Here is a 24461-nt window from a genome sequence, read left to right on the forward strand (position 1 = left end):
ATATACACAAGATACAGTGCTTCTAAAAAGCACAAAACAAATTAACAGCAGCTGCTGATCTCTCATGAGTAACTTACACCATGAGCCTGTGTACATGAGCAGTGGAGGAAAGCATTTTAACAAGGAGATAAATTTCAGTTTTAAGCTTTACAGATTTTACAGATGATACAGAAAAGTAACTTAAGTGTGCATGTGTTCTTTAAGAAGCCTACTTTAGGAAATGCAATCTTTCTCATATTTCTACCAACCAAAAAGAACTTAAGACCAAGGGTCATGCAGGTAAAAGTAATAAAATTTCCTTCAATAGTATTGGACCAAATTACTATTACTACACTATTAACTGAGTCATTTTCTAACAGACAAAATATTTTAGGCTTTGCCATCTGAGTCATATTTAAACTAGAAATGTATGTGTAGATTAATTTAACCAAAAAAGTAAATTATCACAAATGAACTAATATATACTGAGTAATGAAAACCTTGGAAAATACTTTGTATGCAGTAGCTCATATAATCCTCCAATGGTGCTACTGCGTTATTATCATTCTCATTTTACAGATGAAGATATCAAATCCTAGAGAGAGTGTGACAGTCAGTATAGAGTTTCACTGTAATAACAAACAGATCTCAAAATCTTAATGGATTACAACATAAAATTTGTTTTCACTGATTTGTCAATAGTTTGCTGCTGATCTGACAACTATTGAAGGAACTCCTTCCCAAAAGGTGACTCAGGTGTCCAGGCTGCTTCCATCTTGACCGCTAGAACTTGCAGCTTTCAGAATTACTCTGGCAGGAGAAGATAGTGCTGGAGGGAAATGGGAGATCCTTTCACTTCTTTCCTTCTCACCCAGAAATGGCACATACTACTTCTACTCACATTTCATTGGTTAAATATATATTTTTACGCCTAACTGAAAAGATACAGGTTTTAATATGCCCGGAAGAAGAGAAATGGCTTTAGGTAAGCATCAGCAATCTCTCCTATAGGGAGATAAAGTAATTTAACCAAGGCTACAAATCTAGAATTGGATAAAACCAGGATTCAAACAGTTTGTTCAAAAGCTGACCTAATTCTGGAGTTTGGGATCTCAAGATCTAGACGTGCAATATCTATTATCTATTAACCCCATATGTATCAAGAAAAATAGGCCACTGATTATGCTTTACACAAATCTTTAGGTTTAAAAAAATATCCTCTAACAAGCTTTATATTTATTCTTACTTTAAATAATACTTACTAAGGATTTATAAAGTACCCATTATTTGAATTTTGAAGCATCACTTCCTCATCAAGTTCTTCCCAAATTCCTAAAGAGGTTAAATTTCTCCTTTTCATCATGCCCTAAGTACCATTTTGTAAAACTCATCACATTTCTTTACTACCTATGAGTTTCATTATGGCAGCAACCATATTCCCACTGTGTATCCAGGGTTTGGCCCAATGTCTCCCACAAAGTAGGCACTCAAATATGCATTGAATGAGCCAATGAATGAATGAATGACAGGAAAGTTTGTCTCTTTTCTGAAGCAAGTCATATCATATCATATCATACCATCAGACACTTTCCGGACTTAGAAATGTTCCTCGGCCAAATAAATGAAATTTACTCATTTACAACTTCCAGTCAACATTCTATTTTTCTTATTTCTTCTCACTTGCCTAATACTATGACTACATTCTTTTAACACAGAACTCTTCAAATTTCTGAAGATAACCTGCATATGCTCCTAATTTTTCTTGGTTTCATCAATCTATGCATGAGATGCATTCTTAAATCCAAATCAACCCTTCTTCTTATCTGTGGATATGTTCTGTTTTATCAACTATCATACAGAAGTATCCAGAACCAGGCCCAGTATTTGAAGTATGAACTGACTAGCTGCCAACAGTGAGGCTATAACCTCTCTTGGAGGATGCATGGTGCATGTTTCCCACTATAGGGTCTTCGGTAAAAAAATATATATATATATATATGGCGTCTGGCACCACATATAAGGGTGAATGAATGAATGCATCTGAAGTTATATTACATTTCTTTTTGTAATTCTTTCCTATTATAGGTCTATATACCTGTGGACATGTTTTTCAGATGAATTAACTCAGTTTAGGTCAGTTCTCCAAAATCCATACTCAGAGGGGAAAAAAACAAAACAAAACAAAACAAAAACAAAAACTCTATGAGTGTTAACGCAGACCTAGCAAACATTTATACAGAACATTCCTCCACAAGGCTCAGAGGAAATTAAGCCAAAATGATCAAATGATGATGATTTCCCCAGGGAAGTGTCCTTGTCCTTCTACAGAGAAATAGTCTCCAAACTTACAGTGCTAAAATAGCCTCTCTTCCAGCGTTCAAACGTGACAGTCAAAAGAAATCAAGAAAAGGAGCGGCGCTGGAAGCTGCCTCTTTCCCAGTTCTGCACGTGTAAATGGAAGCAATTTACAAGAGATTATCTTGGGTCTGAATAGGAAAGAAGGCACTTTAATCTTAGAGGGCTGAAAGTATCTCATTTTTCTCCTCTTCCTCCTCCTTTTCTTCATCTTTGCCAGAGTTGAAATAAGAGCTCCTCTATTCTCTGAATACTGGCGTCCGAGATGGCGATTTTCCATCAAGTGATGGGAAGAGTCGTAGTTGGCCATCTCTACGACCCCCCCTAACAGGCGCACGGGGACATTACCAAGGAAGTTCCTCTGCCACTCACAGCCCACAACAGAGGCTGCCTTTGCTCTGACCAGCAGGTTAAATTTTCTGTCTTCAGGATGCAATACTCAATAGACTTTCCAGCATCACAGCGCAAAGTTGAGGGAGACGGAGAATGTGCGTGCGTGTGTGCGTGTATGAGTGCCTGGATCAGTGTATTGGAGCGGGCAGTAAATAAAGGCTGGGGCCAGCGAGGGGAAGAGGAAAGCAAGAATTGAGAAGCAAAAGCGTGGCTCGGATCCTAGTGAACCTGCTGGAGCTCCTCCGGCTTTTGCTCAGAGCCCCTGCACCAACTCACCCAGTACCCCCTCTCCTTCCTCCTTCGCCTTCTCTCCCCCTTTCCCCTCCTTGTCTCGTTGCACCCTCCACCTACCCTCCCCCGCCCCCTCCACTTTCTCATCTGACCAGAGGACGAATGAGTGAGGCGTTCCAGCAAATTGGGGCAGCAACTTTCCTCAGCTGGTCTCCCGGCTCCGGGAGCAGTTGCGCCCTGCTTCCCCGCGGTCTGCGGCCCATGGAGGAGGAGGGGGAGCCGCAGCCGTGATGGGCTAGCGGCAAAAACGAGAAGCCAGCCCCGAGCGAGCCCAACGTCGCCAGCCAGCTCCGCGTTCCCACGCCGGTTCCCTCAATCTCTTTCCGGGGGGCTGACGCGGGCGGAGGGGGGGTAGGGTGAGGCGCGCAGGGTGCAAACGGGGAGCATCCCAGGGAGGATGAGGCGGGGACCCGACCTGAGCGGGCTGCCTCTCGAGGGCGTGCGACAGCGGCTGGGTCTGGGCAGGAATTAAGAAGCTGGGAAGATGGAGCGCCGCACACTCCTCGCGCAGCCCGGGCTCTGGACCAGGGACACCAGCTGGGCGCTTCTCTATTTCCTCTGCTACGTCCTCCCCCAGACGGCTCCTCAAGTACTCAGGATCGGTGAGTGAAACCCGGGGAACGCTCCAGGCTGCCGAGAGGCTCGGGGGATGTGCTTTCTCACCACGGCCAGCGCGGGCTCCGCGGATCCCGGGCGAGGCAGTGCGCGTAGGCGCGGGGGCAGGAGCTGGGGGGAGTGGAAGTCAGCTCACCCGGGAGGCTCCAGGAGAGAAGTCTCGTCACAGCTTCTCTCCTGGCGAGTGCCGGGCTTCCCCGCGAGGTACGGTTGGCGGGTTTTTTTAATCTGGGCTCCAGACACGCGGGCAAGAGAACAAGGGTTCGAGACTCTCCTGCACAGGTATCCTACTCTGGGTGTGGGGTCGCGCGTGGCTACAGCCAGTCGGTTGGGGAGCGGAGATGCGCTCTCCCCTTCACCTCGGTGGGCGTCGCGCTGTCCAGATCCGCCGCCCGGGTCCCCGGCAACCGGGTCTCTGGGTACTCGCGGGCATGCCCAGATCTCAGGAGTAGAATTTGGGGACCACGAGGGACGCGAGGACTTCCCTGAGCCTGCTAGCCCCGATCCTCCAAGTTTTTATCCTTAAGTTGGGTTCTTCCACAAGGAGTCTCCAAAGTCTGGAGGATTCCATTAGAGTTGGGCAGAGTCGGGATCTTACTTCTGACTGAGGGTTCCAGGAGTAGGGAGGACCGTCAAGTCAGTGCCGTAAGCCGGCACCTAAGTTTTCCACTTGCTCCCCAATCTGTCCCGCCAGCCTGCCACTGAGCATGATCCAGACCCGTCAAGGTAACTCCCTGGAAGACTCTGGACTTCCGTCTCGAGGGGGGCGGTGGTGGGAATAAAAAGAGACTGGAAAACTAAATGTAGGAATCCCGGGGCAGCCTAAAGCGGGTGAAAGGCAAGCTCAGTAACAAGGGAGAGGGTGGGAATTTTGCTACTCTGTGGATTCAGATACCTAAATGCACCCACCACCAGGGTTTGGTCTCTGGAGGCACCGAGCGATTTCTGAGCAGCATTTTGGGTTGAAAAGCTCTTTGACTACTTTAGTGTTCTCCCTTGCAAACTAAACCCAATTTCTATTCCTTTAGTCTCAGTTTGTCCTTTTCCCCCAACCCACTGTGCTTCTTAAAGACCCAGTGAGCGAGGAGAGCCACAGATGAAGTCTTGACACCACACCACACGGAGCTCCCAGCTTCGCCAGTTTCTCACGTTAGGCACAAGGAGTGAAGTCCTCACGTCTGAGGGCTTCTAACTCATAACATTTCCAGGAACTGACAGAAAGTGCACTCTTTACTGACTCCTCTAAGTGGCTGAAATTTCTCAGTAACTTTGTTAGTTCCGACCTGCAATTGAAGAACCTCTTTCCAAAGATTCAGAACGTAGTTCCTGTCACTGAATATGCCGATTTAAAAAAACAAAAAGAAAAAAACATAGAAGTTTACTACGCTGAAGTGCATTTTCTCTAGGCACGTGGGATCTGATTTTCAAGGAAAGAAAGGTTCTCAAATACTAACTTTTACTGCAGACATCTTTTTCTAGACTAATGATAATGTACATTTTGGTGGTTAATTTAGACTGTTCATTTAAAAGGTCCCAAAGTATTCCTTTTACAAAAAACATACCACTCATAATTAAAATATCCTTCACCTTAGATATGTTCTAACCTTAAAATCCTTTTTTCTTTCTTTTTCTTTTCTTTTTTTTTTTTTTTTTTTTTGGATGCGATCAACCCTACACACTCTGGTAACAAAATTCCTATGGACAACATGAAGTAAACAATCAGTGTGTTAGAGTTTACAATGTTCATTAACTTAATTGGTGCTTTGCATATATTTTATTTTATTTATTATTTTAACCTCTTTATAGGAGTATAACTGCTTTACAATGGTGTGTTACTTTCTGCTTTATAACAGAGTGAATCAGCTATGTGTATACATTTATCCCCATTTCCCCTCCCTCTTACATCTCCCTCCCACCCTCCCTATCCCACCCCTCTAGGTGGTCACAAAGAACTGTGCTATGTGGCTGCTTCCTACTAGCTATCTATTATACATTTGGTAGTGTATATACGTCCATCCTACTCTCTCACTTCGTCCCAGCTTACCCTTCCCTCTCCCTGTGTCCTCAAGTTCATTCTCTAGGTCTGACTCTTTATTCCTGTCCTTCTCCTAGGTTTTTCAGAACCATTTTTCTTTCTTTCCTTTTTTTTTTTTTTAGATACCATATATATGTGTTAGCTTACAGTATTTGTTTTTCTCTTTCTGACTTACTTCACTCTGTATGACAGACTCTAGGTCGATCCAACTCACTACAAATGACCCAGTTTCGTTCCTTTTTATGGCTGAGTAATATTCCATTGTATATATGTGCCACATCATCTTTATCCATGCAACTGTTGATGGACACTTAGGTTGCTTCGATGTCCTGGCTATTGTACATACAGCTGTAATGAACATTTTGGTACATGACTCTTTTTGAATTATGGTTTTCTCAGGGTATATGCCCAGTAGTGGGATTTCTGGGTCATATGGTAGTTCTATTTTTTAGATTTTTAAGGAACCTCCATACTGTTCTCCATAGTGGCTGTACCAATTTAAATTCCCACCAACAGGGCAAGAGGGTTCCCTTTTCTCCACACACTTTCCAGCATTTATTGTGTGTCGATTTTTTGATGACGGCCATTTTGGCTGGTGTGGAGTGATACCTCATTGTAGTTTTGATTTGTATTTCTCTAATGATTAGTGACATTGAGCATCCTTTCATGTGCTTCTTTGCCATCTGTATATCTTCTTTGGAGAAATGTCTATTTAGGTCTTCTGCCCATTTTTTGATTGCATTGTTTGTTTTTTGATATTGAGCTGCATGAGCTGCTTGTAAATTTTGGAGATTAATCATTTGTCTGTTGCTTCATTTGCAAAATTTTCTCCCATTCTGAGGCATGCCTTTTCGTCTTTTTTATAATTTCCTTTGCGGTGTAAAAGCTTTTAATTTTCATTAGGTCCCATTTGTTTATTTTTGTTTTTATTTCCATTTCTCTAAGAGGTGGGTCAAAAAGGATCTTGCTGTGATTCATGTCATAGAGTGCTCTGTCTATGTTTTCCTCTAAGAGATTTCTAGTGTCTGGCCTTACATTTACGTCTTTAATCCATTTTGAGTTTATTTTTGTGCATCGTGTTAGGGAGTGTCCTAATTTCATTCTTTTACATGTAGCCGTCCAGTTTTCCCAGCACGACTTATTGAAGAAGCTGTCTTTTCTCCACTGTATATTCTTGCCTCCTTTAACAAAATAAGTTGACCATATATGCATGGGTTTATCTCTGGGCTTTCTATCCTGTTTCATTGATCTATATTTCTGTTTTTGTGCCAGTACCGTACTGTCTTGATTACTGTAGCTTTGTAATATAGTCTGAAGTCCAGGAGACTTATTCCTCCAGCTCTGTATTTCTTTCTCAAGATTCCTTTGGTTATTTGGGGTCTTTTCCATTTCCATACAAATTGTAAAGTTTTTGGTTCTAGTTCTGTGAAAAATGCCATTGGTGGTTTGTTATCGATTGCAATGGATCTGTAGATTGCTTTGGGTAGTAGAGTCATTTTCCCAATGTTGAGTCTTCAAATCCAAGAACATGGTATATCTCTCCATCTGTTTGGATCATCTTTAATTTCTTTCATCAATGTCTTATAGTTTTCTGCATACAGGTCTTTTGTCTCCTTAGGTAGGGTTATTCCTAGGTATTTTATTCTTTTTGTTGCAATGGCAAATGGGAGTGTTTCCATAATTTCTCTTTCAGATTTTTCATCATTAGTGTATAGGAATGCAAGAGATTTCTGTGCATCAATTTTGTATCCTGCTACTTTACCAAATTCTTGATTAGCTCTAGTAGTTTTCTAGTAGCATCTTTAGGATTCTCTAAGTATAGTATCATGTCAGCTGCAAAGAGTGACAGCTTTACTTCTTCCTTTCCTATTTGGATTCCTTTACCTCTTTCTCTTCTCTGACTGCTGTAGCTAAAACTTCCAATACTAGGTTGAATAATAGTGGTGAGAGTGGACAACCTTGTCTTGTTCCTGATCTTAGAGGAAATGGTTTCAGTTTTTCATTGAACCATTGAGAATGATGTTTGCTGTGGGTTTGCCATATATGGCCTTTATCTGTTGAGGTAAGTTCCCTCTATGCCTACTTTCTGGAGGGCTTTTATCCTAAATGTGTGTTGAATTTTGTCTAAAGCTTTTTCTGCATCTATTGAGATGATCATATGGTTTTTCTCCTTCAGTTTGTTAATATGGTTTATCACATTGATTTGGGTATATTCAAGATTCCTTGCATTCCTGGGAAAAATGATATTTGATCATTGTGTATGATCCTTTTAATGTGCTGTTGGATTCTCTTTGCTCATATTTTGTTGAGGATTTTTGCATCTATATTCATCAGTGATATTGACCTGTAATTTTCTTTCTTTGTGACATCTTTGTCTGGTTTTGATATCAGAGTGATGGTGGCCTCATAGAATGAGTTTGGGAGTGTTTCTACCTCTGCTATATTTTGGAAGAGTTTGAGAAGGATAGGTGTTACTTCTCTAAATTTTTGAAGGAATTTGCCTGTGAAGCCATCTGGTCCTGGGCTTTTGTCTGTTGGAAGGTTTTTAATCACAGTCTCAATTCCATTGCTTGTGATTGGTGTATTTATATTTTCTATTTCTTCCTGGTTCAGTCTCAGAAGTTTGTGCTTTTCTAAGAATTTGTCCATTCCGTCCAGGTTGTCAATTTTTTGGCATATAGTTGCCTGTAGTAATCTCTCATGATCCTTTGTATTTCTCCAGTGTCAGTTGTTACTTCTCCTTTTTCATTTCTAATTCTGTTGATTTGAATCTTCCTACTTTTTTCTTGATGTGTCTGTCTAGTGGTTTATCAATTTTGTTTTTCTTCTCAAAGAACCAGCTTTTAGTTTAATTGATCTTTGCTCTTTTTCCTTCATTTCTTTTTTATTTATTTCTGATCTGATCTTTATGATTACTTTCCTTCTGCTAACTTTGGGGTTTTTTGTTCTTCTTTCTCTAATTGCTTTAGGTGTAAGTTTAGGTTATTTATTTCAGATGTTTCTTGTTTCTTAAGGTAGGACTGTATTGCTATAAACTTCCTTCATTGAACTGCTTATGCTGCATCCCATAAGTTTTGGGTCATCGTGTTTTCATTGTCCTTTGTTTCTAGGTATTTTTTGATTTCCTCTTTGATTTCTTCAGTGATCTCTTTGTTATTAAGGAGTGTATTTTTAGCCTCCATGTGTTTTTATTTTTTACAGATTTTTTTCTGTAATTGCTATCTAGTCTCATAGCATGTGGTCAGAAAAGATACTTGATACAATTTCAATTTTCTTACATGTACCAAGGCTTGATTTGTGACCCAAGATATGACCCCTCCTGGGGAATATTCCATGAGCACTTAAAAAGAATGTGTATTCTGTTGTTTTCGGATGGAATGTCTTATAAAAATCAATTAAATCTATCTTGTTTAACGTATCATTTAAAGCTTGTGTTTCCTTATTTATTTTCATTTTGGATGATCTGTCCATTGGTGAAAGTGGGGTGTTAAAGTCCTGTACTATGATTATGTTAATATTGATTTGCCCTTTTATGGCTGTTAGCATTTGCCTTAAGTATTGAGGTGCTCCTATGTTGGGTACATAAATATTTACAGTTGTTATATTTTCTTCCCGGATTGATCCCTTGATCATTATGTAGTGTCCTTCTTCTTGTCTTGTAATAGTCTTCATTTTAAAGTCTATTTTGTCTGATATGAGAATTGCTACTCCAGCTTTCTTCTGATTTCCATTTGTAATGAATATCTTTTTCCATCCCCTCATTTTCAGTCTGTATGTGTCCCTAGGAAGTGGGTCTCTTGTAGACAGCATATATATGGGTCTGTTTTTGTATCCATTTAACCAGTCTATGTCTTTTGGTTAGAGAATTTAATACATTTATATTTAAGGTACTTATCAATATGTAGGTTCCTATTACCATTTTCTTCTTTGATTTGGGTTTGTTATTGTAATTTTTTGTTATTTGTAATATTTTGTTATTTGTAATTTTTTGTTATTGTAATTTTTTATTTGTATTGTTATTTTCCTTCTCTTGTGTTTCCTACCTAGAGAAGTCCCTTCAGCATTTGTTGTAAAGCTGGTTTTGTGGTGCTGAATTCTCCTACCTTTTGCTTGTCTGTAAAGGTTTTAATTTCTCTGTTAAATCTGAATGAGATCCTTGCTGGGTAGAGTAATCTTGACTGTAGGTTTTTCCCTCTCATCACTTTAAATATGTCCTGCCACTCCAGTCTAGCTTGTACAGTTTCTGCTGAACGATCAGCTGCTAACCTTATGGATATTCCCTTGTATGTCATTTGTTGTTTTTCCCTTGCTGCTTTTAATATTTTTTCTTCGTATTTAATTTTTGATAGTTTGATTAATATGTGTCTTGGCATGTTTCTCCCTGGATTTATCCTGTATGGGACTCTCTGTGCTTCCTGTGCTTGATTGACTGTTTCTTTTCTCATGTTAGGGGAGTTTTCACCTATAATCTCTTCAAATATTTTCTCAGTCCCTTTCTTTTTCTCTTCCTCTTTTGTGACCCCTATAATTCGAATGTTGGTGTGTATAATGTTGTCCTAGATGTCTCTGAGACCATCCTCCATTCTTTTCATTCTTTTTTCTTTATTCTGCTCTGTTTCCCACTATTCCACTATTTCTGCTCAATATTTCCACTATTTTATCTTCCAGTTTACCTATCCGTTCATCTCCCTCAATTATTCTGCTTTTGATTTCTTCTAGAGAATTTTTAATTTCATTTATTGTGTTGTTCATCTTTGTTTATTTGCTCTTTCATTCTTCTAAGTCCTTGTTAAACGTTTCTTGTATTTTCTCCATTCTATTTCCAAGATTTTGGATCATCTTTACTATCATTACTCTGAATTCTTTTTCAGGTAGACTGCCTATTTCCTCTTCATTTGTTTGGTCTGGTGGGTTTTTACCTTGCTCCTTCATCTGCTGTGTGTTTCTCTGTCTTCTCATTTTGCTTAACTTACTGTGTTTGGTGTCTCCTCCTCACAGGCTGCAGCTTCCCAGTTACTGCTATTTTTGGTGTCTGCCTCTAGTGGGTAAGGTTGATTCAGTGGGTTGTGTAGGCTTCCTGGTGGAGGGGACTGGTACCTGTGTTTTGGTGGATGAGGCTGGATCTTGTCTTTCTGGTGGGCAGGAATGCATCTGGTGGTGTGTTTTGGGGTGTCTGTGACCTTATTATGATTTTAGGCAGCCTCTCTGCTAATGGGTGGGGTTTTGTTCCTGTCTTGCTAGTTGTTTGGCATAGGGTGTCCAGCACTGTAGCTTACTGGTCTTTGAGTGGAGCTGGGTCTTAGCATTGATATGGAGATCTCTGGGAGAGCTTTTGCTATTTGATGTTACATGGAGCCGGGAGGTCTCTGGTGAACCAATGTCCTGAACTCGGCTCCCCCACCTCAGAGGCATAGGCCTGACACCGGCCAGGGCACCAAGACCTGTCAGCCACATGGCTCAGAAGAAAAGGGAGGGAAAAAAGAGAAAGGAAGAAAAAAATAATGAAATAAAATGAAGCTATTAAAATAAAAAAGTTATTAAAAATAAAAAAAAAATAAAGTCCTTAGAGAAAGAAAGAAAGAGCAAACAAACCAAAAAACAAATCCACCAATGGTAACAAGTGCTAAAAACTATACTAAAAAAAAAAAAAAAAAACCCAGACAGACAGAACCCAAAGACAAATGGTAAAAGCAAAGCTATACAGACAAAAACACCCAACGAAGCATACACATACACACTCACAAAGAGAGAAAAAGGGAAAAAAAATATATATATATACATATATATATATATATATAAAGGAAGAGAGCAACCAAATCAGTAAACAAATCTACCAATGGTAATAAACTCTAAATACTAAACTAAGATAAACATAAAACCAGAAACAAATTAGATGCAGAAAGCAAACCCCAAGTCTACATTTGCTCCCAAAGTCCACTGCCTCCATTTTGGGGTGATTTGTTGTCTATTCAGGTATTCCACAGATGCATGATACATCAAATTGATTGTGGAGATTTAATCCGCTGCTCCTGAGGCTGCTGAGAGAAATTTCCCTTTCTCTTCTTTGTTCACACAGCTCCCGGGGTTCAGCTTTGGACGTGGCCCTGCTTCTGCATGTAGGTCTCCTGAGGGCATCTGTTCTTTGCTCAGACAGGACAGGGTTAAAGTAGCAGCTGATTAGGGGACTCTGGTTCACTCAGGCCTGGGGGAGGGAGGGGTACGGATGCGGGGCGAGCCTGCAGCGACAGAGGCCAGAGTGACGTTGCACCAGCCTGTGATGCACCATACGTTCTCCTGGGGAAGTTGTTCCTGGATCCCGGGACCCTGGCAGTGGCAGGCTGCACAGGCTCCCGGGAGGGGCGGTGTAGATAGTGACCTGTGTTGGCACACAAGCTTCTTTGTGGTGGCAGCAGCAGCCTTAGCGTCTCATGCCCGTCTCTGGGGTCCGCGCTGATAGCCGCGGCTCACGCCCGTCTCTGGAGCTCGTTTAGGCGTTGCTCTGAATCCTCTCTCCTTGCGCACCAGGAAACAATGGTCTCTTACCTCTTTGGCAGTTGCAGACTTTTTCCTGTACTCCCTACTGGCTAGCCCTGGCACACTAGCCCCGTTTAGGCTGTGTTCACGCCGCCAACCCCAGTCATCTCCCTGCACTCCGACTGAAGCCCGAGCCTCACCTTCCAGCCGCTCGCCCCCGCGGGTGAGCAGACAAGCCTCTCGGGCTGGTGAGTGCTGATCGGCACTGATCCTCTGTGTGGGAATCTTACCGCTTTGCCCTCTGCACCCCTGTTGCTGCGCTCTCCTCCATGGCTCCGAAGCTTCCACCCTCCACCACCCGCAGTCTCCACCCACGAAGGGCCTTCCTAGTGTGTGGAAACCTCACAGCTCCCTCCCACTGGTGCAGGTCCCATCCCTATTCTTTTGTCTCTGTTTTTCCTTTTTTCTTTTGCCCTACCCAGGTACGTGGGGAGTTTCTTTCCTTTTGGGAAGTCTGAGGTCTTCTGCCAGCGTTCAGTAGGTGTTCTGTAGGAGTTGTTCCACGAGTAGATGTATTTCTGATGTATTTGTGGGGAGGAAGGTGATCTCCACGTCTAACTCCTCCACCATCTTGGAGTCCTCTCTATATTTTATATATTAAAAAAAAGACAAATCTATACATACTCGAACAAGGTATGTCAGCCAACAGCCCTCCTTTTTGTACAATAAACTTTAGATAGAATTTTCCTCCCCTACATTACCCAAATCTAAAGGAGTTCCAGGAAAGGGTGAGAAATGATGTTTTAAGACATATCTACGCACAGATCTGAGTACATATCTCCATTGCATGGAGCTCATCCATTTAAAAGTAGTTTTCAAAGTGAAAACAACCCAGCATGATTCACTGACCTTAAAATATATGCTACACTATAATGAGATTTCCTTTTTCTAAATGGGAGCCAAACTGCATAAAGTAAAATTGCAAGGCCTGGTGCTGTTTTTGTGCAGCACAAACATCTTACTCCTTCTGGCTCTTAGTGACCTGTGCTTGGCATGAACACCACCCTGTATATACCTAAGGATTATGCTTACTTTTATTTTATTTTATTTTATTTTTTAAACATTTATTGGAGTATAATTGCTTTACAATGGTGTGTTAGTTTCTGCTATATAACAAAGTGAATCAGTTATACATATACATATGTTCCCATATCTCTTCCCTCTTGCATCTCCCTCCCAACCTCCCTATCCCACCCCTCTAGGTGGTCACAAAGCACCGAGCTGATCTCCCTGTGCTATGTGGCTGCTTCCCACTAGCTATCTATTTTACCTTAGGTAGTGTATATATGTCCGTGTCACTCTCTCATTTTGTCTCAGCTTACCCTTCCCCCTCCCCATGTCCTCATGTCCGTTCTCTTTCAGCACCATGGAAACCAGCTTTAGTTCAGAGGAAACATGCCTCTCTACAGTGAGTTTCTTATGTCAGTCAAGTCTAATATTGAATACGAAATATCAAAGCAGTTGGGGACTGAGCAAGTGTGTGTGTGTGTGTGTGTGTGTGTGTGTGTGTGTGTGTGTGTGTGTGTGTTGAGGGAAGGAAAGAGAATAATTGAAATCCTTTATTTTTCATCTCTTTCTCTTTCTAACAAACCATTAACCAACCAACCAACAAAAAGGGGCTCTTGATTACTAATGTGCATTAATATTACAAGTGTTCCAGTAACTTAAAATAACCCAAGGTAAAGTACAACATAAATCTCTGGCACTTTGCACAGTGCTTACATAGAGAAGGCACTTGAATCTTGAATGAATTAATTACAGGTCTACTTCTCTTGCAAAAGTGGCTGCTTAAACTTCAGCCATTGAGAAAAAAGTGAATCTCTTGCAAAAATGTCTGCTTAAACTTCAACCATTGAGAAAAAAGTGAATGAAAGGTATAAAATTTAAGGTAAAATTAATGCATCCTAAGCATTAGAGAGGTATTTGAACATATGCATGGTTCTCTCACATATTGTGGATGTCTGTTGAAAAGTTTAGAATCTTACACCACAGCTTATAGTCATGAAGGGAGTTCTATAGGATAGAGGGGCCCTAAGCATTATTACTAACTACACTCCAAAGGTCTCCCAGCAGCCAGCATGGAAGAGAAATATGGCTGGCTTCTGGAAAATATCTACAAGATGCTGGGGTTATTCCTGTCTTTCCGTCTCATAGCCTAATATTTGTCAACAACAAATTAATCACACACACTCACACACACACACACACACACACACACACACACACACACACTCTCTTCAGTCACAGACCTCTCTCTCACACAGCCAGACCCACCTAGCTAGGTCTAGGTGACCTGAGTAGATGGCAGTGTATCACCATTAGTGGATTAAAAAAAAAAAAAAGAAACAATTCCATATGCATATACAATTTCTGTGACAGATGTATCATATTTCTAATAATAATAGTAACAGAAAGAGACATTTATATAGTATATTTTTATGCATCATTTTAGCATACACAATCACTGAGATGGTGGTTAAAGCATAGGATTTAAGAGTTAAGTGATGGGTAGCCAGGCTTTCTGACACATGATTTGTTGTCAGAAAGCACAGGCTTGAGTCCCACCTCCAAGACTTACTAGATATATGTCTCAGGGAGACATTCAATCTCACCAGGCTTTTGTTTTGCATCTGAAAAATCAAATTAAAGCAATTGCAACATCACAACGTCATTGGTAAGAGTACAGAAAATACACTATGCAAGGGATTTAAGCAGTCTATGGATTCACGAGCTGCATTATAATTGTTTTGTTGTTCTGTTTTTACTTTTTAAAATTATTATCATTGAAATTTTCTTCCTCAACAGGGACTTAATAGTTAATGTGGTATATTTTATGACCCTTAATATTTCTGAGCCCAGATCTCTTCATCTGTGAATTAGCAGTAATGATATCTGCCTTCCCTATTTCACAGGGGAGGATCAAATAAACTAATTTTTGTTATTTGCAAACAAACCACTAAATAAATACAATGTATTACTATTATGTAAGTAAATATAGTGTGCAAAGAGAAATACTGTGGAAATTTATATGAATAGCATGGAAGTTTAAATGGCAATATAACTGTTCAAATGTTTTTATCTCCTTAAGAGAGATCCGGATGTATTTTATTTCAATCATCAAGTTGGCTGTAGTATCATTTTTTAAATATTTAATCCTAATCACCTCCAAAGTTCCAAGTAACATTTACTACATATTTGTTCATATTTTTGCTTAAGTGTACAAAAGCTCACAGCTTTATTCTTTAATCATTGAATTCTTTTGTCATTTTAATATTCATTCTTCATTCAACAGACAAATATTTATTAAGTGCTTACTCCCCTACCGTGAACCAGACACATGCAGGACATGGCACAGTGAACAAAATGGGCAAACACATCTGCCCCCTTGATTCTTGTATTCTAGGGGTTTACAATCTATGTTACCACTGAAATTTTTCACTAGGCCTTCAATGCAGATACTTTTTATATTTTAATTTCAAATATTATTTGAAGAGAGTTTTCTGTTCATCTTGGAGCGTTTTCCATTCATCTTCTGCCCTCAGTTGATTCTATCAATGGCATGCCAACATGGAATAAGTTCAAGCCTTCAAATGCACAGAGGACAGACAGAGTGGGTTCATGCTGTCAAACCTAGAGCAGGTTTGCCTCTGTTTAGGAAGATCTGTTTGGCATGAGGTAGATTTCACCCTGAGACAGCACGTTGGTCTCAACATTAACTTGAAAACTCCACTGACCCTGGGAGAAAAATCTGGGAGAGAAGCTATCTGATAGATGATGAAAAGAGAGTCTCTGGCTAATGTGAACATATTTCTGCAATGAGCAGATCTTTTGCCTTATTATTTTATATGCATAATTCACCTTTCTCTTTAGTATTGATTTTACACGTCTAATATTTACATTGTGTAGACCTGACCTGTAGCACTTTTCTTATATAGTTTCTAATCTACAGTTTTCATTAAGAAGACCATAACTTGGTGGCTTTGCCTAAATTCAAGTGCTAGTTAGTAGAAATGCTGGGACTTGCAGCTAGACATTCTGATCTCAAGTTTCAAGCTCCTTGCATTAAATTATGCTGTATTGTGTATGGACTTGTGTATGTAGTTATGTAACTGTTTAAACTAAGCTGAAGTCAAATATCAGAGAAATGAACTGTTGCTCTTAGTTATTCAGAGGTAACTACATAAAGCAAAGTTAATGTGATTTATAATTTGAGTATATTTTAGACAATTAGCAAAGAGGAAAGTTGGTATTATCTTTGGACTCTCCAGAATTTCTCTTTAAGAAGGGGTTAAGGAAGATCTAATCTAATCTAGTTGGAGGGGAAACTTTGTTACCTAATACCTAACCAACACACTGTTTGTAATTAGATTGTACACTTAATTCAAATGGTTTTGAAAGAATATTGATAGAGATAGTAGTGGTGGTGAGTTTCTATAGCCTCTTAATCCTCTTTTGTTAACAGACAATTATCCATGTAATATATAAAATATTATCTATGTCCTAAAATTTTCCAGAAGTCATTTCAGTTCAGAGAAAGAATAATTGAGAACTCCAGGTAGAAAGGGATTCACATCTTTTTTTTTTAAGAAGTTTTTTTATTTTTTAATTTATTCTGGCTGGGTTGGGTCTTCATTGCTGGGAGACGGCTTTCTCTAGTTGTGGCGAGCAGGGGCTACTCTTCCTTGCAGTGTGCAGGCTTCTCATTGCAGTGGCTTCTCTTGTTGTGGAGCATGGGCTCTAGGCACACGGGCTTCAGTAGTTGTGGAACGCAGGCTCAGTAGTTGTGGTGCATGGGCTTAGTTGCTCCGCGGCAAGTGGGATCATCCAGGACCAGGGCTGGAACCCGTGTGCCCTGCATTGACAGGCAGATTCTTAACCACTGTGCCACCAGGGAAGTCCAGATTCACATGTTTAACTTCCTTTTTCTAATTGACTGACCTCGAGAAAATTACTAAGTGTGTGTGTTGTTGTTGTTAGGTATAGAAGGAGAAATAATAATAACAAACTCATGGGTTTATTGCAAAGAAGAAATGTGATATCATATGCAAAATGCATGGTCTGTGTTAGGGTTAATGAAGTTACTTCCCAATCTTTTTTTGGTTAATGAACAGGGTAGGAGTTTTGTGCTAAAAAATAATTTATTTGTCTGGTCAAGTAAGTGTGGGAAAATGCTCTCCCTTAGAGACTCATGAGGCAGGTTTGTATATTAAAAGCTCTTTGTAATTCTGAACAAAGAAATCTGTTTTGTTGTTGTTTAATCTGGTATATCTTACATTTTAATTATCAGAGGACCCTTACTTAAATCACAGCTATTAATGTCCCACTGAACTCATGCTGCCCAGTACATATTTAAGGAAACACTGGACAATAAAACCATTGAAATGTCAATACATACACCAAAACTTACATGACCACACATCCTACTGCTTCTTCAGTCTCACCCAAATTCTGCCCACTCCCTATTTCAGAACTTTTTCACAAAGCTTTGAGTAGATTTAAAATGTTTAGTTACCTATTGTTCTCTATTATAAAGAAAACATTCTTAAAACCACATTACCTATTCTGAAGGAATATCATTTTTATTAGTTTAAAATGTGATATGGGCCCATTTTCTTGTTTTTGTTTTTACTAGACTTACTCTTTAACATTGTTTTAAATGGAAAAATATTATATATATAATAATATATATTATAGTATATATTATATTAAAAATAATATAATATTATATTATATTATAGCAGCGAAGACCCAATGCAGCCATAAATTAATTAATATATATGTTATATATATTTTATATATATAAAATATCTATATTATCTAAATATAGATAATATATTTTCCAAGAATATAATTTGTAGTAAGTTAAAGTTCCATTTCTATTTAAAGTTCAAACTACTTATCTTTAAAATGTGTATCTGATTTTTTCAATTATAGATTTTCAAAGAGAAATGGAAACATTTAAATTAAAAGGAATGTACACCTGCTACATGAACTAAATAAATTTCTCATCTTTCTTTTCTACTGAGATCAAGTTGTGATATTAAATTGGAAAAACCTAAACTCTTATTACATCAGCACTCCAATATTAGTAATTGTAAGTCAATTGGAAAAAATGGTTTATCGTGGAGCAGAAAAAAAAAAAAAGTAAAGAGGTAAAAATATTCTATTTTTTATTCATGCCACTTGTAAACTACTAAAAAATAAAAACCTTTCCTATATGACTTGGGCAATATTTTACTCTCTTTTTGTTCTTATTCAAAATTTAGAGGTTTTTAATACATGTAATTTTGTGTAATGTTATGTTAACACATTTATTAAATACAAGGTAAGATTAGTTACAAAGTGGATTTAAGAAACAATGACATTGACTAAATTAAGAGTAAACTCCTAGTAACCAAAAATCAATCTCACAGAAATACCATACAACAGTAAAAACACTTTCTTTTAACTCTTTAAATCCTTTTGATATGTTATTAGGTGCATTAGTTGACTAAATACTTTTGAAAGACTGGCCTATTTTACAGCTTTTGATGAATTACTAGTTTACTGCTATCCTGACTGGGGGAAGCAAAACACAAAATAAAATAAAATACAAAAGTCTATCAACACTAAAATTTCAACTGAATAACGTTTCAAAAGGGCCTCTCCAATGCATATGTTATACTAGAACTTGTTTTTATTTAGAAATCCAATGATTAATTGTCACTATTATCATCAGTTATCAATTTGGAGACTGGAATTTCACTACCACTTATTATTTTTCTTAAAACATGCAAAAAGGAATGTATTAAAATGCATTATTTGTTACACTGAGCAAGTCCAAGATTATAGACTACATTAGGGTAAAACATGTATTTGATTGATTAAGACTCAACCTGTAAATGGGTTGGTACTCACATACTATATTTCCTAGCTCTGTCAGCTGAGAAGACCTAAAAACAATGACACCCCAGTAGCAGTGAACACAGCTAGCACCCAGGCATCCTTGTAGAAATGGACAATGGGGGGGCTAAAGAAAAAATATACAAGATGATTCTAGAGCATCTTGTAATGCCAGAAAACTAAGTGGTCCAAAAAATCTCATTGATGGGGAGTATGTTAAAGGCACACAGGCACCAAGTACTGGCTCCCAGTGGCCAAAGCTGAAATGATGTGAGCAACAAAATTTTTAAAAGTTGTACTGGATTATAACCAAAGTATAAAATAAATACTCATGAGTTCATACTGATATAAATAAATGATTAAATAAATAAATGGGGGAGGAGAGACATATCTCCCAAACAGAAGAGCCAAGTGATGAAGATCAGCATCACCTCGGGTAAATCATATTGATAGTATTTACCTTTGATGTGATGGGATGCAAATGGCACTTTTCTTATCTCGTTTCCATCTCTCAAATCCAGATCCCCACTGTCTAATCATGAGAAACACATCAGATCAATATCAATAGAAAGGCATTCTACAAAATATGTGGCCAATACTTGCTAACATGTTCAAGGTCATAAAAAACAAAGTCTGAGAAACTGTCACCACCAAGAAGAGTTTAAGCAGATATGATAACTAAATGTAATGTGATGTTCTGAATGGGATCCTGGAAGAGAAAAAGAACATTATGTAAAAACTAGGGACATTTGAATAAAGATGGATACTACCTAATAATAGTGTATCAACACTGTCTCATTAATGTTAAATGCACCACACTCCTATAAAGGTGTGAATAACAGGAGAAACTGGATGTAGAGTATATGAGAACTCTCTACACTACCTTCTCAAATTGAATGTAAATCTAAAACTGTTCTAAAAAATAAATACATAGGGCTTCCCTGGTGGCACAGTGGTTGAGAGTCCCTGCCGATGCAGAGGACATGGGTTCGTGCCCCGGTACAGGAAGATCCCACATGCCGCAGAGCGGCTGGGCCCGTGAGCCATGGCCACTGAGCCTGCGCGTCCGGAGCCTGTGCTCTGCAATGGAAGAGGCCACAACAGTGAGAGGCCCGCGTACCGCAAAAAAAAATTAAAAATAATAAATAAATAAATACATAAAGTCTATTTAAAATAAAACAACCCTCAACCCATATCAAGATCTCTTCTGGGGACTTCCCTGGTGGCGCGGTGGTTGGGAATCCGCCTGCCAATTCGAGGAGCACGGGTTTGGGCCCTGGTCCGGGAGGGTCCCACATGCCGCAGAGCGACTGAGCCCGTGCGCCACAGCTGCTGAGCCTGCGCTCTGGAGCCCGTGAGCCACAACTGCTGAAGCCCGCGTGCCTAGAGCCCGTGCTCCACAACAAAAGAGGCCACAACAGTGAGGAACCTGCGCACCGCAACGAGGAGCAGCCCCCGCTTGCTGAGGCCGGAGGGAGCTCGTGCGCAGCAGCGAAGACCCAATGCAGCCATAAATTAATTAATTAATTAATAATAATAAAAAAAGATCTCTTCTGCTGTTACAGTTCCTACCTACTCTGTATTACATAAAAGTCTATAACTAATTGCATCAAGGAAAATAGAAAAAACTATTCCATAAAATATGCTACATAAATAGTTTTCTAGAGTATCATTAAAATAAAGACAACAGCATATAATGTCAGAAAAAATCATTAAAAAATAAACTTTATATAAAAATTGCTATTGATAAAATGCAATGGTTGTATGTCTGCTTTAGAATTCTGCAATGAGTTTGTAGAAAATCAGACATTAACTGTTTCTATCCATTAGTATCTAGGTTTTCAACTACTATATGCTTTTTGTACTTACTTAAACATAATTTAACTTTGAATATTGATTCAAGCATTGTAATATACTCTGCTAGAGGCAGTAAGTGCTGATGTCTTTGAACGAATACTCACAGTAAACTATTTGCACGATTCCTTTTCTTAGCAAAATTGTCTAAATATGCCTTTAAAAAATCAATATTTAATTCCCAGAGCCAATAGAGTACTATATAATTCAAATTGGGGAAAGGATGGTAATAATCAAGTGTTTTTCTCTTTTCATTGTGAAGACTCAATTACAACTTTTGAGGGTTTTCTTTTCTTTTTTTAAAATTTAAACTTCCAAAGTGTTGGATTGCATACTTTGGCAAAACATAAACACAAGTTGCATTCTGATGACCTGTCTATGTTTATATTGTATAAGTTGTTATCATACTTCATCTCCTAAAAATGGATTGTTAGATAGAGCCATCTTTCCAGTCTAAAGGCAATATTTATTTGCCTAAGGCTGTTTCTGTACATGCCCACTGAACTGGCAAAAGCCTTTATAAATGATTGTGGATCATCTAAATGATCAACAGGAGGGAATGGTTAAGAAAATAATAGTTTTAACTCAAGAAAGATCTATTAAATATAAACCTTATGATGAAATGTATGTATTAAAATGAAAAATGTTTAGAAAGTAATATATGGTTTTACATACCTTGAATTGGGAATGTATACAATTCATCCTTGCTTGTAGATAAGACCTAAAAGAATTAATGGGGAAAGAGGAAGCCCATTTGTTTTGTTAATACGGTGGAATTACAGGTGAATTTTCCTTTCATTTAGATTCCTATTACTCTTCTTTGCCCAATTTAAAAATGATTGGTTAAAGTCACCATTCTGTACTTTCTAGATTATTCTAGCAGTCATTTGCATGCAGTTTGGCAGAGTGAGAAGTGCACAGAAATGAGAATACTTCCAGCTCTGGTGATTCTTAGCTTGGCCATGTCACATAACCTTTTAGTAAATCCATTTCCTTGTTTGTCTGAGGCAGCTGGTGGTGAACAGGTATGTGGGTGCAACAGCTAACCCCTTCCTGGTCCTCAATTCCCTCTGCAGTGTTGGTTCTGCTTTATTGTCATTGGTTTGAACTGAGAAACTACATGAAGATGTGCAACACCATTATACTTTGTATTTATAGCCTCAGCATAATGTGTGTGGAAATGGAACTTTGTTCGCTTCCCTGAAATTAAACTTGACTAGGCACATATTCCCCTATTTCCACCAGGACCATATCAAGGTCCTCGCTTTTGATTTAAAATGTAAATGTTTAGAAATTTCCATTCTTCCTTCTCGCTACAGAGATCAAAGACCCCTGTCTTTCAGGGAGAGACCTTTGCTGTCATTCCTCCAAGACATCCACTGTGGTGCAGCTCTCCTGTCTGACCCTGGGTATTGACTCTGTGTCATCTGCTGCCCACGACCCTGACGGGAGAGCCCACCTTGGTTCACTTTCACCCTTTGAAACCCAGCACATTCTCTGTCTGGTTTCTCAAGTGGGCTGTTTACCCAGTACCTCATCAAGGAGGAATCCATGATTCACACAGAAGCAATCAGCATCAGGTTACCTTCAAGCCCCGATTATTATCTCAGGCCCTTTCTGTTCAAGCACATGATGTCTCCATCTCCATTTTCCCTCATGCACCTTGAGCAGCAGTGTGCAGATTGTACTCCCAGAGTACACAACTGTACATTGGTGCAGGACATCTCCAAATCCTAGGGGGTTTACTGACTTTCTATCTCACCTCCAGGTTTCCAAACTGCAAGGAGGGGAAACAGAGCTGGATTCTTACAGTGTCACACATTTATCTGAACTCTGAGGTTCAGGCTTTAAGCACTATGGTGGTATTTAAAGCAAAGCTTTTTAAATTAAGACAACAGAAGCAACAATAAAAACAAACTTCATTCCATTTTCTGAATTTCGCAACAGAAAGTCTAGATTTTTAAGATCTCTCTCTCTCTCTAATTATTGGATGGTACACATTATATCATAATTATATAATTCTTATATATCATATGTATTACATACACATATTATTATATATATTATTATACACATTACTATATGTAATATTACTTATATAAGATACATATATTCATAGATAAATGCCTACATATATATATATATATATATATAAATTCCAATTTATGTTTCTCTCTGTGCCTTATTTATTGTACCTGGAGAAAAATCACATGTCAAACTATTATTGTATTTCACAATAACGAGGAAATGGTAATGGGTATAAACAACCCTTCTGTGACTGGTGATGATAGGAGGCAGACAGAAAGGTAGAGAGGAGGGCATAGGAATCACGTAGACCATGACAAATGTTCTCAGGCTACAAGGGCTTTTAAAACATCTGTTCAGTGACCTATGAGAATATCCCTGTGGTCAGATTGAACAGCAAGGTTCACATGACATCACCTAGGGCCCAAGTAACATGACAGGGTTGATAATATTTTTGCTAGATCTGTGGATCATTTATCAGAAAATAGTATTAAACTACAAAATAAATATCTTAAGGAATAATAGTGGTCAACTAGAAAAATACCCCAAAACTTTATAAATAACTAACTAGTTTAATACATGCAGCATACTCTTCCAGGACTTCTATATAGCCAAAAGGTAAAGAGAGAAGTCAGACCCAGAAGTTCCTTTGAACAAGCTATAGAAAGCATATAAATATAAAAATATTTTTCATGTGACATACATACAAATAAAAATATCATATAAATTTTATATATATATATATATATATATATATATATAAATTTAAAATAATAGTACTTAAGACCAGGCAGGGACTTCAAAGATCTTAACTTCCAACTTAATAGATGAGAACACTGAGACCCCAAAATGAAACCAATGTAGATACTAGGTAGCTGAGCCACAATTCTTAAACTGCATCTCAATGTTATTTTCTTGCAACTTTGTTTTCTCCCACAACTCGTTCAACATTTATTAAAAATCTATATTTGAATGAATAAGATATTGTAATTAACCAGTAAAATACATAAAAGTTCCAAAATAGAGAGATCACAGAACTATCAGTGTGGTTTCTTTAAATCCGGATGCTCTGTAAAGAGGTTATGTTTTGAGGTGTGTCTCAAAGGAGAGGGTTGACATAAGAAATGGAGGTGAAGTACAGTCCAGGTGGTGATAACTACTGAAAGATTAAAATCTAGAGAAATTCTGACATGTAGGAAAAATATCAATAGAGAAATCTTAACAAAAAGGTGTTAAACTGTATATACAGTTTTTATTTTTCAACTTTGTGTGACCTGGGCATTTCTGGTCATCTTGTCTTACAATCACTTGAGTTACAGAACTGTCTTCATATCCGCTAAGACTCTTACAAAAAAACTAAAAAGAACAACTACAAGTGAGTGGGCTCTAGCATAAAAATTTAGAGTAATTAGTATGTACTAACATTATTTTTTATTACCTTAGTTTAATTCAAGTGAGTATTAGCCGCCAGTTAGGTTAAATGCGCAGGCATACAAGG

General features: G+C 38.6%; 1 protein-coding gene across 12 annotated transcripts in view; it reads left to right on the forward strand.

Annotated features, from left to right (window-relative positions):
* Positions 1–3502: 3502 nt before the first annotated feature.
* Positions 3503–24461, forward strand: part of GRIK1 (glutamate ionotropic receptor kainate type subunit 1) — a gene marked incomplete at both ends in the record, with an annotated part of 430476 nt that continues 409517 nt past the window's right edge. For all 12 annotated transcript variants that reach the window (XM_082839549.1, XM_082839554.1, XM_082839553.1 and 9 more), the window contains one exon: positions 3503–3620. In XM_082839549.1, coding sequence (XP_082695675.1) covers positions 3503–3620 — 118 coding nt within the window. The remainder of the gene's footprint in view (positions 3621–24461) is intronic.

Source organism: Leucopleurus acutus, assembly GCF_964270905.1.
Source record: "Leucopleurus acutus genome assembly, chromosome: 5".
Taxonomy (NCBI): domain Eukaryota; kingdom Metazoa; phylum Chordata; class Mammalia; order Artiodactyla; family Delphinidae; genus Leucopleurus; species Leucopleurus acutus.